Source organism: Cynoglossus semilaevis, chromosome Z, assembly GCF_000523025.1.
Source record: "Cynoglossus semilaevis isolate Cse_v1.0 chromosome Z, Cse_v1.0, whole genome shotgun sequence".
NCBI lineage: Eukaryota > Metazoa > Chordata > Actinopteri > Pleuronectiformes > Cynoglossidae > Cynoglossus > Cynoglossus semilaevis.
This window is the reverse complement of record NC_024328.1, coordinates 16,983,114-16,997,624: the sequence shown is the minus strand read 5'-3', so window position 1 is coordinate 16,997,624 and position 14,511 is coordinate 16,983,114. Positions and strand designations below refer to the sequence as shown.

Genomic DNA, 14,511 nt, shown 5'->3' with positions numbered 1-14,511 from the left:
TGATGCAAATGAGTTACCTTTAAATGAGTGAAATCAAGTTTTAACATGTTTTTTGATAATTTTTGATAATAATGTTTCAAGTATGTGTGTGTTCATAGGCCAGCCATAAATGCCAGCTGAGGACCTTGGGTGGGCCAAGAATTTAACCCCAGATGTATTAAATCCATCATGTCTACTTGTGGCTGAAGCCAACAGTTGGATCACTGCTGTCTTCCCCATGTGCATGACTGTTACAGGACTCAAGGGAAACAAATGTTATGGCAACTGCAAATATGGACGGAACGATCTGTGCCTGAAGCACAAAAATAAAGGGGAAAAAAAGACAGAATAAGAGACTGTGACAGGATCGGACTGTCAGGAATAAAATAACTCAATGTAACAGAGAGGGAAGGTGGTTTGTACAGCGTGTGTGCGTGTGTGTGCTGACTTCCCTCCTATATTTCAGCTGTTCTGCCATGAGCAAACAATTTGAATTTGAACATTTGAACTAAGCATCAGTAAGACGAAATGGTCCCTATAGAGTAGCATGGTTACATTGTTGTACCACCCAAAACGTACTCTGAGATGATTGGCCAAGACTTCATGAGTCGGCGCACAGTTATGTAGCAGAGTAATTATAAATAAGGAATATGTGGATCAGATGTATGACTCAAAAAGAGAAAAGACCTTTTTTTTCTTTTTCACAGGAGAAGAAGAATGGGATAGTCAGAAGGAAAAGGAAAAGACAGTTTGATCAAGTCTGACCAAGACGTGTAACTGAATGAATAAGAAATGAGAAATGAGTTGCACATGATAAACACCAAACAGTGCATGGAATACCTCCAACGGTTCATGATGATATGATTCATATTCAGTCTTAAAATACCCACCTAAAAAAGACAATATCATTCTCTTTATTGTCTTCACATCTCTTTGTTTTGACACCATGTGTCTGACAGCTGAATTCAGTGGATATGGTGAGAACAAACCTCTCTAATCTATAGCCAGAGATATAAACAAACCAGTGCAGACAGCAGCCAAGTGTCACACTAACACCATGTTAACGTGGAATTATGCGTTATCCTTGGTACAGCGTTTGAGTATGTTTTTTATTTAACTTTTTCCAGTATATCTTGTGTTTTTTTCTTAGTTTTACCTAGTTGTTACTGTACCAGTCAACGGATAACATTTACAAATCTAATGTCACGTTCAGTCATGTTTCACACAATTTCAAAACAATATGCTACATATTAAAAATATTGGATTCATGTGTATTGAAGAATTCTAAATATACAGTATACATATACAATTAATAGGTCAGGGGTCAGCAACCTGTTGCTTCAAACCCACGTGCGTCTTACTATCTCTTCATCAGTGCTGCCTGCTACATTACATTTGATGTTTATGAATGGAGCAAATGTAGCCTAACTATATATCTACTCCATACCTGCTGCATGGCAAATACATGTAAATCCAGTAGTTATTGGCACTTCTGTCATATTGTGATTGATATAGATAGAAATGTCACTTTAGAGGGGAGGCTTGGGGGATCTTGATACAAAAACATAAGGTCAGTGTTATTTTATATTTTATATTTTATATTTTATAAAATGTATATATTTTAATATATTTGCAGTTATTTATTAATTTAATAATGTGGTAGTATTATTTTTAATGTTCTGTTATTATTAAACATTAGGCTTTTCAGTAATAACAATATATAATTACATGTTCACTCTTGTATAACAATGTTTTTTTAATTAATTTTGATAAAGCTTTGGGAGAAAAAAAGAGATATTAATTGATTATATTTCTTCATTTATACAGAAACTGTTTTTATTGAACTGTAAACAATGGCTTCTTTTAAAATAATGTTTTACGTTAAATATTTTTGTACGTTAAAAATGTAACCATGGAGAAGAATGAATAAATGAAAAATACAGACAGATAGGAAAGAGAGGAAGAAAAAAAAAGGAAAGCAGATAGACCGAATTACTTTATTAGCTTCATCACTCACTGAATGAATATTTTACATAGTAAAATAGTATTTAAACACTCAATCACACCATCAAAGCTCAAAACCTGCTTATTTTACTCAAAATTCTAGCAGTCAGTGAAACCACCCTCACTTGCATCCTTGATAAATAAACAAGTCATGTAAAAACATTTACTTTGGTGTGTCTTTACACTCACTAGTTTGTAGACTACAGCATCATCTTCCACATCCACAAACTGGCAGAACACCGTTCATTTTACATTAGCTGGGCTAGTTTTCTAGAGGTAATAGAGGTAATAAAGAAGGCAGGAAATAAGATGCTGCCCTGTCCTTCCTTCATTAGAGTCAATTAAAGGACAGGCTCGTTAATATTCTCCACCAGTCAGAGCAATTATACAGGGAGTAATTGTATTCTGCCTGGCTGGGGTTGGCTGATTAATGGAGAGTCTGACACACAGATTTTAATACTGGCCTGTTATAATAAATACCATCTGTACATATGGAACACCTGTGAGGGGATAATTAGAGGAGGACAAAGGGACAACAACAGATACAAATTAATTTAGTCTCTGTGTATCTGACCTTGTGGCTATTTATATATTTATTTTTTTTAAATTTGTCTCCATTGCTTTTTTTATTAGCCTATTTTTCAGAACCAAGTGCTGCCTAATCGTGACGCTCCTGTGTTGAGCAATGATAAAAATATAAGGAGTTCTGGTTGAGCTTCTCTTCTCATGACTATGTTTCTTTGTGTGAACATTGAACCAACGGTCCATTAACTAAGCTGACTGATGTCCAGCAGCTCTGCACAAAATATAACAGATGGTCCATCATTTAATGCTTTGATATTTTTGGATGAAATTCAAACCCTGCACGTTATATGCATTCACACACACACACACACACACACACACACACACACACACAAACTTGTCATACAGCAAAGTTGAAAGTGTACATTTGTGTTCACTGGTCAATGACTGATCTTTGTGAGATACTGCCAAGTAGCTTCACTGTGACGTCATGGTTGGTACTTTATGCAATGCAAACACATGGATCAAATATTTTGAAACTGGCATGTGACTGAACATGGATTTTGTCTGTGCCGTTATTGTAAAGATCATTTCACAGGGCTGAGTTCACATTACAGTTTAAGAATAAAACACTAAGGGAATAGAAGTCTTGATCTTTCAGCAAGGTATTATGATTTGTCCTGGACCTATAGTTTTGTCATTTTAGGTCCACTAGGGAATCCTGAGGTTCTGTGACAGGAAATCTGGAAAAGGCAGTTTTCTCATTTTTTATTGACTACAAAAATATTTTTGTAGTACAATATGTTCCAATAAGGCTGCTTTGGCAGGGCTCTGTGAGTACAAAGAGTACATAATTGTATGACTTTGACATATTAGTTGCAGTAAAATGTCAGCCTTTGTTACTATTTATATAAACAATCCCCTTTGTTTTGTTTCCGTCAGTGGAACTATTTAAAAAAAAAACATTTGAACTATTCAGTTGTGAATGTGAGCAAATCATAAGCTACGCTTGGATCTATATTTAGGCCAGCAGGTGGCAGCATCAGCATTTGGCGTTAAAAAAAGGAATCCCCTCTGTTTCTTGCCAACTGTTCGGGAAGTTCCATGGCTGGAGTTGAAGTTTTTGGCGTATTTGGGAAAAAAAGTGAAAAAACAAACAAACAAAAAAGCAACCAAAAAAAAAAAACCAAACAAACAAAAAACAACAACAGCTACTAAAAGTTCCCTTGTCAAAATTGAAGGACCTACATCATATAAACAATCGATCAGTTTAAATGTTTTATATTTTTAGCTTAATGTTTTAAAAATCATCAGAAATTACAAAGATAATAGAGAGCCGTTTCGAGGTTAATGCGAAATGTTTGTGTACCCATACGCAGACAAGCTAGGTTTTGCCACGAAACCTCCTTACTTACTTTGTGCTGCCCCCTTCTGGGTTTAGATGTTTACTGGGGGTATGATTAAAACAATTGAAATGTATGTACGGAAGAAACACATGGTCTCTGGTAAATGGCTTCTTTTAAAATAATGTTTTACGTTGAATATTTTTGTACGTTAAAAATGTAACCATGGAGAAGAATGAATAGGGGAAAAAATACAGACAGATAGGAAAGCAGAGACAGGAAGAAGAAAAAAGGAAAGCAGATAGACCGAATTACTTTATTAGCTTCATCACTCACTGAATGAATATTTTACATAGTAAAATAGTATTTAAACACTCAATCACACCATCAAAGCTCAAAACCTGCTTATTTTCCTCAAAATTCTAGCGGTCAGTGAAACCGCCCTCACTTGCATTTAGGTCTTACTGTCCAAAGCACCAGTCTGAACTGTTTCATCCAAGCAGCGTTTCAAAGCCACCCATTACATATACTGTATATGAAGTAAATCAATAAAAAGCTCTTTTTTTATTTTTATTTATTTATATATTTTGCCTGAAATACACTCACAGGCCACTTCTTTAGTTGCACATGTTCAGATGGACAAATATTTGATTAGCTAAACGCTTGGCAGCATGTTAGTATAAAGACGTGGTCACGATTACTTGCTGAAGTACACAAGCAGTAGCATAATGGAAACAGTGAGGATAAATAGAGTGACCTTGAATGTAATGTGGTGTTTGGTAGCTGCTGCTGATCTACTTATCTTATTTTTATTTATNTTAGTTGGTTTAGAGAAAACAACCAGAAGGAGGTCAAAACACCAGTGTCTTCTATTTAAAAAAAAAAAAAGTTACAGAGACGATAGCTGAGTGAATGTACTCAGATAATTTGGATTAAATATTTCAGTTATTTTGCAATGAGGAAGAAGAATGACTTTCAGCTTGTCCCTTCATCAGGGGGTCACCACCGCTTTAGTGCTTTTATGATTAGGTGTCGTTCTACCACTGCACCACTGTAGCATCCAATTATTCAGCAATTAAACTAAACAATGCAATGACCACACTACTGCAGGTATACAAAAAATGAAACATATACATGCAGTTCTTTTCCTGAGCTAAAAGCACTGGGGTCAAAGCAAACACAAGTGGATGTGTTGAAGATTTCTACTTTTGGGATTTCTATCAGTGGAGTGGGCCAAGCAAATAGGCAACACGTCAGTACACATGTGCACACCACTCATACTTAAACATCCTCATGCACACACCGACCTCTGCAAGCTCTTGTATGACTTTATTTTCTTGTTATCCCTCATAATCCCACAGTATAATCTGCTGCGGTAAAACTGGTAATAGCATACTCATACATGGGTGGACAGACATTACACACACAGATCATGGATTACTGAACATTGAGGGTGCGAGCAGACACTCCGTGGTGCCAGTCCCTCAGCTCCTTGTACTTAGGGCCAATCACCAGCCGAGTGGTGGCCTTGCTTACTCTGTCATCCAGGTCACGAGAGAAGAGGAAAGAGAGAAATACAAAAGCAAGAAAAAGAAAGAAGAATTTAGGAAATGTGCACTAGTTGCCCGACGATGGATGATGAGACACTGTGAGTCACGCCGAAAGACTTATGAATAAAGCTGTCAGTTAAGAAGCCAAGGCTGATGATGCACAGCAAACATTCAGTAGTATTGGAAACAGACTGGACATTTGTTAGCTCTGATATACTGTAATATATAATTATTATTTATTTAAAAACTCCACCTAATCCCTCTATAAACCCAGCAATGCTGCAGACTTTTTGTGAATACACATCACCAAATGCCATCAAGACAAAGGAACAGTAAATGACCATTAACTGAGCTATAAACTCCACAACACAACAAGTTAAGCAACACACACCACTGCAATGTTGCCAAGACCACAAACAAACACACCAACAATTGGAAAACAGGACACAAACTCTACCACATACAGCTGCACATTGCCAGAGGATGGAAGTGTTTAAAACCACATGTAAAAGTCCATCCATCATCGTTCGGACAGGTTAAAGTCTGAGAGAAAAATTGGATTCTGATCTCCCAGAGCTGTCAAGAATTGAGGTACTCAAAAGAGCACAGAGCTCTGGCCTATGGTCTAAGAGCAAATGTCAGTCTTTGTTGTCTAGACAAGAAACACACAGAGGTCAATAGTCTCAGAACCGTGCCACAGAAGTGTCCAGTTCACATAGTTAGTTAGAAATGCAAATCAAAAACCCAATGTAAAGAAGAAAAAAAAGTTAATCAAATGAATTTTAGGTGCTATGCACTTACTTTGTCTTCTTGGCTTTCTCAGCTTCCTCATCTTGAGCTTAAAGGGTGAGAACAAAAATCAAGATGAGTTAATGAGTGAACCACCAAACTTTAAGATTAGGGGTGACCACAGTTTTTTGCCCCGGGGGTCTTGGAGATGGAGCATTCATGTGAACTAAGATAAATGACACGTAAAAGTCATACATAAAGGCTAAAATGCTAAAATGTTTTTAGCCTTTTCTACACCATTTATTGAAGAAATACATATATTGCAGATAAAAGGCAGAAATATAATGATAATATAAATTAAGAACATAAATTGGACAAGCTTGACAGGCTGGATTAAGAGGCAAAATGGGCCACATCCGGCCCTCAAGCCTTAGCTTGCCCATGGTCTAGACACGTGATCTGTCTCTAAATATGTATATATATATATGTGTATATATATATATATATATATATCTATATATATATATATATATATATACACGTAAGTAGTACATATTGAAAATAAAGTTAGATCATGATTAACCGTTTGACCACTGGACAATGGCTGAAGCAATAATGCACTTTGTCACTAGCATACCATTCTCTGTGCCGGTGATCTGAGCGAGAATTTTGAAGGACCTGGACTGGGTGGTACCAGTGCGAGGACGCCAGTCCTCTGTGTCCTGTGTTATACGCTTTTTACTGGCATCAGCATGAGAGGGCACATGGTAGAAATGGATGTCTGTGTCCACAACATGTTTCCTGGGACTTCTGAAGGGATACAAGGCAGATATATTAGAGTTATTTAAAAATACAAAAATATTATTGTAAATGCACTGCATTTCACACATGGTTCAAACTGATGGGGATGATTGATGGACAGAAATACATGGACGGCTAATGTTTAATTCATGAAGTTGTTATCAGAACAAGAGGTGGGACACTAAACTGAAATGTTATGTTTGAGGGTAAATGTCATGCTTATTAGACCCAACTTCATGAAACCATTTGTTTCCACAGTGTTAAATGACTTCCCCAGGATCAACACCAGTCTCAATACCTTGGAAGTTGAGGTTTTCTTGCAAACCATTGACAGAGGATAAAGAAAAACAAGAGCAATTTTCATAAGTGTTGCAAGGATACTTTAAAATTACTGCACTTAGTTTATTTTTATTAGTTGATTGAACAGTAAAGACAAGGTGAAGAAATTACCCAATGAATTAACATTGAGTAAAATGTGAATGGGAGAAATAAAAATAAAGAACACAATGAAAAAAAATCACAGATTTCAAAGCAGCACATCTAAGCTACAAAACAGACAAGAGCTGCAGGCAACATTGAAAAGACCTTAGCATGTCCGTGAGCATAATTTAATTTTGACACATACTCGGGCAGAAAATAAGAATCCCAAGAAAATCACTCACACTCTAATGTGAATAATGAATCCATGATAAACATTTAAGAGACTGAGATTTCCCTGAAAGGCGAAACTGTGTAGATTAAGGTAATGTTAATGTACACCTGTGTGTAAACAACAAACAAAATAAATTAGATTGATGTGTGGAATATGAGAATATGTTGTAATTGAAACGCCATTACATTTTAATGTCAAAAGTCCACACATCTTAATTTTAAAGTTCATTATGTCTATGAACAACTATGAACCATGAAGATTTTTTTTCTGGCTGTTAAATAAAAAGTGAGCATACTGAAGTTTGTGTGGATACTACTTAATGTTTTATCTGGCTGACTTTAGAAGTAGATGACGATACAATTTCTTTATATACTTTAAAAATTTGGGGTAGTTTTAACATCTTTTTGTGCCATCAAGACCAAGGAGAGTATGAGTAAGTTTAAAGATAAAAACAATAATAAAATATAAAATTGATAATATTAAAACAAACAAACAAAAATGAAATGGAAGGAAAATACGTAACCATCACCATAACTGATAATGTACATACAACTATACAATTACGTATACGTATACTGTGATATTTTCACTGACCGATCGTCCTCACCAATGGCGATAAACCGTATTTTTGACTATCAATCAATATTGTTTTGTTTTGATATGCAATAGCCCGTTTTCTGTCTCCTCGGTGTGCTGTACTTTGTTGTTAAATTAGCTCTCCAAATACTTTTATTTCGACTATTTTCTTTCTGTCCGTGATCTTTATGTTAATTTAAAATAATGCCGAATATTAAGTTTGACGATAACGTACTACAGGAAGCCATAGCTCTTCTCTACCACATAGTGGTGCTGCAGACTCATTTTAGCAATCGGTAGTACTGGCGTCTTGGGAAGTTTTAGTATACTGAAAGTGTCTATTTTTGCAGTGTAGAAAAACAACAACAACAAAACAAACAAACAAAACACAACTTTGTTTGTGATGATCCTGCATCACAGTTACAATGAGTGCTTGGTGTTAGGGTGACTGTATGACCACAATCCTTCCTGGCAACAGGCTGCTGACAGACATGATGCTAATTTGCTGTGAATAACTCACCCCTGGTACAAATGCATACACGTTTACAAATGTATTATCTCGCACCTCTGTCAATAAATCTCCAACACACACACGGACAAACAGACATACACACCTACACATTCACATAGCACATTGAATGTAGAGATTTATGGGTGTCTGTCAACACTTTTGTGTCACAAGAGCAGCATCTGTGGTGTAGTGGTGTTGACAGCTACATGGATGCCTGGTCACACACCACACACAGTTATGTTTTAACTGTCTCTCAATACTGTATATTGTACTTGCAGTGCATGTATTGGCAGAATCAAAAGTGATTTACAGCTGAGGCCAAACTTCTCTGTCACCTCAACAAATTGGTTCATTGTCAAATTAGCTAATAGGAAAAAAAACAACAAAGGTTTAATGGTGCGCGTCTAAGTAAATTAAAAAATTGTAATAAATGTGTGAACAATATTTTGAGATATGTGATGAAAGATAACTAAACACACACACATACAAAATTTGAATCATTTAATCAATAAAATTTGTTATCAGTATATTACCCATTCAGGCAAAAAGTAAGGCAGAGTAATATGCATAGATCTAGATCGGGGCGTCAAACTTACAGCTTACGGGCCACAACTGGCTTCAAAATGGCCCGTTTGATGAATGTTTTTGCACTTATTTGCATGAATAAAGGGGGAAAAATAATGGACTTATTAGTATTTATAGGTAATTTTGGTATGATGAATATTAGGCTGTATGTGGCCCCTGAACCAAAATGAGTTTGACAACGCTGATCTAGAATGTTAGTGAGAGTTAAAACAGTTTGTCATGCTGAAGAGACTAACTTTGTCACTGGAGGAGGTCCTCCCATCTGCAAGATTGGAAAAAGAAAGATTGAAAGATGAAGGACAGAGAAAGATACTGTAGCATGTCTGCTGAAATGTTGCTTTTGAAAAAGAATACCACTTCTGAAATGGACCACACAGTCAAGTTTAAATCATGCAAACATACATGTGAAGATACATGCAGTGAAAGAGTTAAAAAGTAACGTTATCACTGTTATCAATCCTTAACTCGATGAATGTCATAGAAGGTTACATTAAAAAAGATCAGGGTTTGAGAGCTTGATGTGATATCAAATGGCGAGTGTTAAACTTGGAGAAGGACATGTACCCAAGTGGCTTTGGGATCTAGAGTCTGTGCGTGTGTACAGGACTGAGAGCTATACAGTAAGATTATATTGCTGCTGAGAGCTGCAAAAAAACCCACCAGTGACACTTTTATGGAGAGTTTCACAAAAAAGAATGATGGAAGTTGGGTGCAAAAAAAAAACCCAACTCGGCATGTTCAGTTCACTTAATATCCTACTTTGAAATTGATCTAACCAGGTCCTGTAGTTAGGAAGACTCAGACTTTCAGACATTTTTCAGACTCAGAAAAATGATGAAAGTTTGTAAATTTATACAGATTAAAAGCAGAATCTCCTACTTACATAGATTTTGTAAAAGAGCAAACAGAAAGGCATGCATCTCCAGTTACTGAAGCAGGCTATATATATGTATACACACACACACATACACACAGTTTAGTTATAACATTATAGCATAGTTATACTCACTATGCCTCTGGGGTAAATGAGTATGGGTTGTGAGAAAAGCACAGGAAGGTGAAAGTGGGTTGTGTACATGTCCATGTGTAAGTAAGAAACTAAAACATGTTGGGAAATAGTTTGGATTGAATGTGATGGAGGGAGAGTGGACATTAAACACCATCATTTGACTTGAAGTTAATAAAGACAACACACAAATAAAAAAAAAGGTTCAGTAAAACAGTTGACTTTTCCTCCTATATACAGTTCTTTCTTCTTTCAACAAACACGACTGCTGCAATCGCTATGCTAATGAACTCTTGTTTACCTCTGATCTGCACCAATGCTAAAGTCAAATACAAAAATCCAACTTTAAAAGTTGATTGCATGATAAAATGGCAAAGAGACAAAATCTAAATTTGAACTTGAATGAGTTCATATTCTAGAAGCTTCACCTACCACCTACCCTGTAATGCAGTATTATCTTACCCCCACCGCATTTTTGTGGATTGTACCAAATGTACTTTGTGTATAACTCCTGTGATTTAGTACATAACATAATTATGGTTTCAACGTGGGCAAAAATGTTTTATTTATTTCATGTCACATTTAATTAACACACACACATACATGCACACACACGCACACACAGAGACTAGGACTTTATAGCTATGCCTGTGTTGATAACAGCCCATCTAAAACCAACTATCATGATAAACAACAACTAGGGAGCAACAGCGCTTTTGATACAATCAGCTGCCACTCACCTATTTAACTGTAAGGGCAAGTATTCACCCTGACTCTCCAAAAGCCCCCGCTTCTGCCCCATGGCCACCTTGCAGGCATTCTCAGTGGAGTAAAGGTTGATTGGCGTGTTATACACAGAGGACTGAGGCGGAACAAGGAGAGGAGGCGAGGAGGAGGAAGAGGATGAAGATGATGGGTAAGAGGGAGGTGGTGGGGGAGGAGGGGGAAAACTGGTGTGGGGGGATGCAGGGGTGAAGGCTGAGGATGGGGATGGGATGAAGGCAGCAGATGGCCACTGCGATGGGCGTAGCTCGCTCTTTGTACCACAGCCCCCATACGGTCTGGGGGGTTTAGTGGAGGAGGTGGAGGAGGTGCCACAGGGGTGAGGGTGATGATTGGGTGGTGGAGGGTGAGCTAAGGCCACTGGTTTTATGATGTCTGATCTGTCGTCCTACCCCCACAGCAGAGGAGCATGCAAACACAGCACACCACAAAACAAAATAAATCACATGACATACTGACGATCCCCATAGGTGAAATTTTACAAAAACAAATAAAAAAAAAGATTTTCTTGTGCATTACCTTTTTTAAATAATGATTCAATTAACTGTATATATGAAATGTTTCAAATTGTAGTATTTCATCAAATAGGGATGCGTCAGTATAACAAAAGGCAAACATAAATATGTAATTAGAAAATGTAAAATAAATGAGGTCAAATTCATGCAGGAAGCCATTTCAGAAGTGTAAAGATTACAGACACTGCAACATGGAACTACAGGTGAACAATTAGCTTTATATGATTCAATTATTCAACATGTACACCTGATGTTCCATGTGACAATTAAACATATATGTACATATATTCAATTGTATGTGATAATACATTTCCCCAGTGATGTGCTGGATTACAGTACCTTTGGTGCCACAGCAGGTTTGGGAACACTGGCGGCCCTGGAAAAAAAGTGACGAGAAACAAATACATTTATTAGAGAAATATTTATACATTTATAAAAAAACGTATTTGGCAGTCATCTGACTAATAAAAGACAATACAATGATATATTAAAACAATATATTGTAGTATTGTTTTTTAATTAAAAGTAATCCAACTTCAGTTCAGTCCTAATGCCAGTACAGGAGAATAATTACTTTTTAATTTTAATTTTTTTATTTTTGCTCAATGCAAATAAGTTTTTAGTGGTTAATATATCACTGAAAAAAGTTGGTACACGTACAAAAGATTTGCCAGAAATTGGTCTAAAACAGTGTGGTTATGGTAAAACAGAATCTAAGCTTGTCCACATTTCTGTTATCAGCTTTGAAAGAATCCAGGAAAATATTTGTGTCAAACTATAAAATTTGAGTTATTAGCAGGAGATTGTTTCAGGTTTAAAACAGAAATAGCCTCTGGTTTGAGAGAGGGGTAAAAGAGGCCATTTTTGTCATCCTGGAAAAACCATCACTCAACAGAGGAGGTGGACTCAGACACAACCTATCACCAACATACAAAGCACTTTTAGGAACAATACCCAAAAGTTTCACCTCAGTTTTACACAACAAAGAGGCAGGTGACTGAAACCGTTCTGATGGGGACCACAACGACCCATCAGACTCTTAACGACTGTTTACACTTTCACAGTTGACCCCATGGCCCCACCCAACAAGGTGGAGCTGTATTAGCTTTATTCTTTCACACCGAGAGTATATATTTGCTGTACTCCCCACCACCAGTTAGAACTGAAGAAGCCTCTTGGATTAGAGGTGACATGTCTTCTTTTAGAAAATTCATGTCCAGTTGCCTAACAGAACTTTTTTTTTAAACATCTATCTATAAAATGTTTTAAAAAAAGTTTTTTTTTCCGATGACATCACACTACTACCCATACAGTAGTTCCGTAGTCTGCCATCTTGTGTGGCAACAGAGTGTATAGATAGATATTAAATACACAAAAGAACACCAATAATGGTAAATACCTGTGTTGTGTGGGGTTGTACCAACCGATCTGGGAATGAAAGTTTTTTGACTTAAAGTCACCGTGGGAAGTTGACAGAGAATATATTATTTTTAACTTGTCCAAGTGGATTGCATTTGTAATTGTGTCTAGTCAATCTCTATACAACAATTTCGTCTGATCTCCTTCCGGCGATTTAATATTCTTGTCTTCTGTTGTCATTATTGATATTTTATGTCTACCTATTCGTGTCTTTTGCCACACAACATGGCCGACGGCGCAATGAGTCATGGGTAATAACGATTATCGGAAAACCATCTATTCTGAGGTTTACTTTTCTAAAACAGCAAAATCGTACTACAGTGGTCCCTCTCCTATCCCGGTAGTTGTGTATTAAGACCCACCACGGAATGTGAAAAATCGTGAAGTAGGGACAAGATAGTTATTATATTAGTTACGTATATATTTACCCTTTACAAACCTCCCCCACACTGTTATCAACTCTGCCTAGACTGTTTCTCACACAGTAGAGTTGTGTAATCACTCTGTGTCGAGTGGCCGACAGACAAGGGGAGATGCTGAGAGATGCTTTGATGCATGAGCCAATCAGTGAGGAACAAAAGAGATGCTCAATTAGCCAATAGTACAGTACGCATTGTTTTAGCTAATAGAATGTTGTGTACAATCTCGTCTAGGTTAACAATGCTACAATGCGAATATTTCCTGATAAGTCGTAAAAAACGTTAAGTAAAGTAAGTGTTGTCAGTGGTTATGCCCCATAAGTGGGCTGTGAATTGGAACAAAAGTAGAAGTTCTGGAAGGAGCTGGTTTGGGTGATAGAGAGCATCCCCAGGGGAGAGAAATTGGTGATTGGAGCAGACTTAAATGGTCATGTAGGGGAAGGGAACAGAGGAGATGAGGAAGTGATGGGCAGGTTTGGCGTTAGGGAGAGAAACTTGGAAGAACAGGCAGTGGTAGATTTTGCAAAGAGAATGGAAATGGCTGTGGTAAACACCTATTTCCAAAAGAAAGAGGAACTCAGGGTGACGTACAAGAGTGGAGGCAGGTCCACACAGATAGATTATATTCTATGTAGAAGAGGTAATCTGAGGGAGATTAGAGACTGTAAGGTGGTGGCAGGTGAGAGTGTAGCCAAACAACATCGGATGGTAGTGTGCAAAATGACGATGGAGGTGACAAAAAGGAAGAGAGTGAAGACAGAGCAGAAGAACAAGTGGTGGAAACTAAGGAAGACTGTTGTTGTGAAGACTTCAGGAAGGAAGGAAGGGCAGTTCTGGGTTCCGTGTTGAGGAATTCCCAGATGATTGGGAGACTGCAGCTGCAGTGATTAGGGAGACAGGTAGGAAGGCATCCTCAACATGCCTTGAGGATGTTGATGGAGTAGTACAGAGAAGGTCAGAAGGAGCTACATTGTGTATTTGTAGATTTAGAAAAGGCATATGACAAAGTGCCAAGGGAGGAATTGTGGTTTTGTATGAGGAAGTCAGGAGTGGCAGAGAAGTATGTTAGTTTGGTGCAGGACATGTATGAGAATAGTACAACAGTAGTGAGGTG

The 14,511-nt window shown here is 37.2% G+C and overlaps 1 protein-coding gene across 1 annotated transcript in view; it reads right to left on the bottom strand.

Moving 5' to 3' along the window:
- Positions 1 to 14,511, bottom strand: part of LOC103398160 (PDZ and LIM domain protein 5-like) — a 61,877-nt gene that overhangs the window by 11,789 nt on the left and 35,577 nt on the right. The window contains exons 4-7 of the mRNA XM_025053253.1: positions 11,899 to 11,935; positions 9,492 to 9,517; positions 6,768 to 6,940; positions 6,203 to 6,239 (exon numbers count right to left, since the gene is read on the bottom strand). Of these exons, the coding sequence (XP_024909021.1) occupies positions 6,203 to 6,239; positions 6,768 to 6,940; positions 9,492 to 9,517; positions 11,899 to 11,935 (273 nt within the window). The remainder of the gene's footprint in view (positions 1 to 6,202; positions 6,240 to 6,767; positions 6,941 to 9,491; positions 9,518 to 11,898; positions 11,936 to 14,511) is intronic.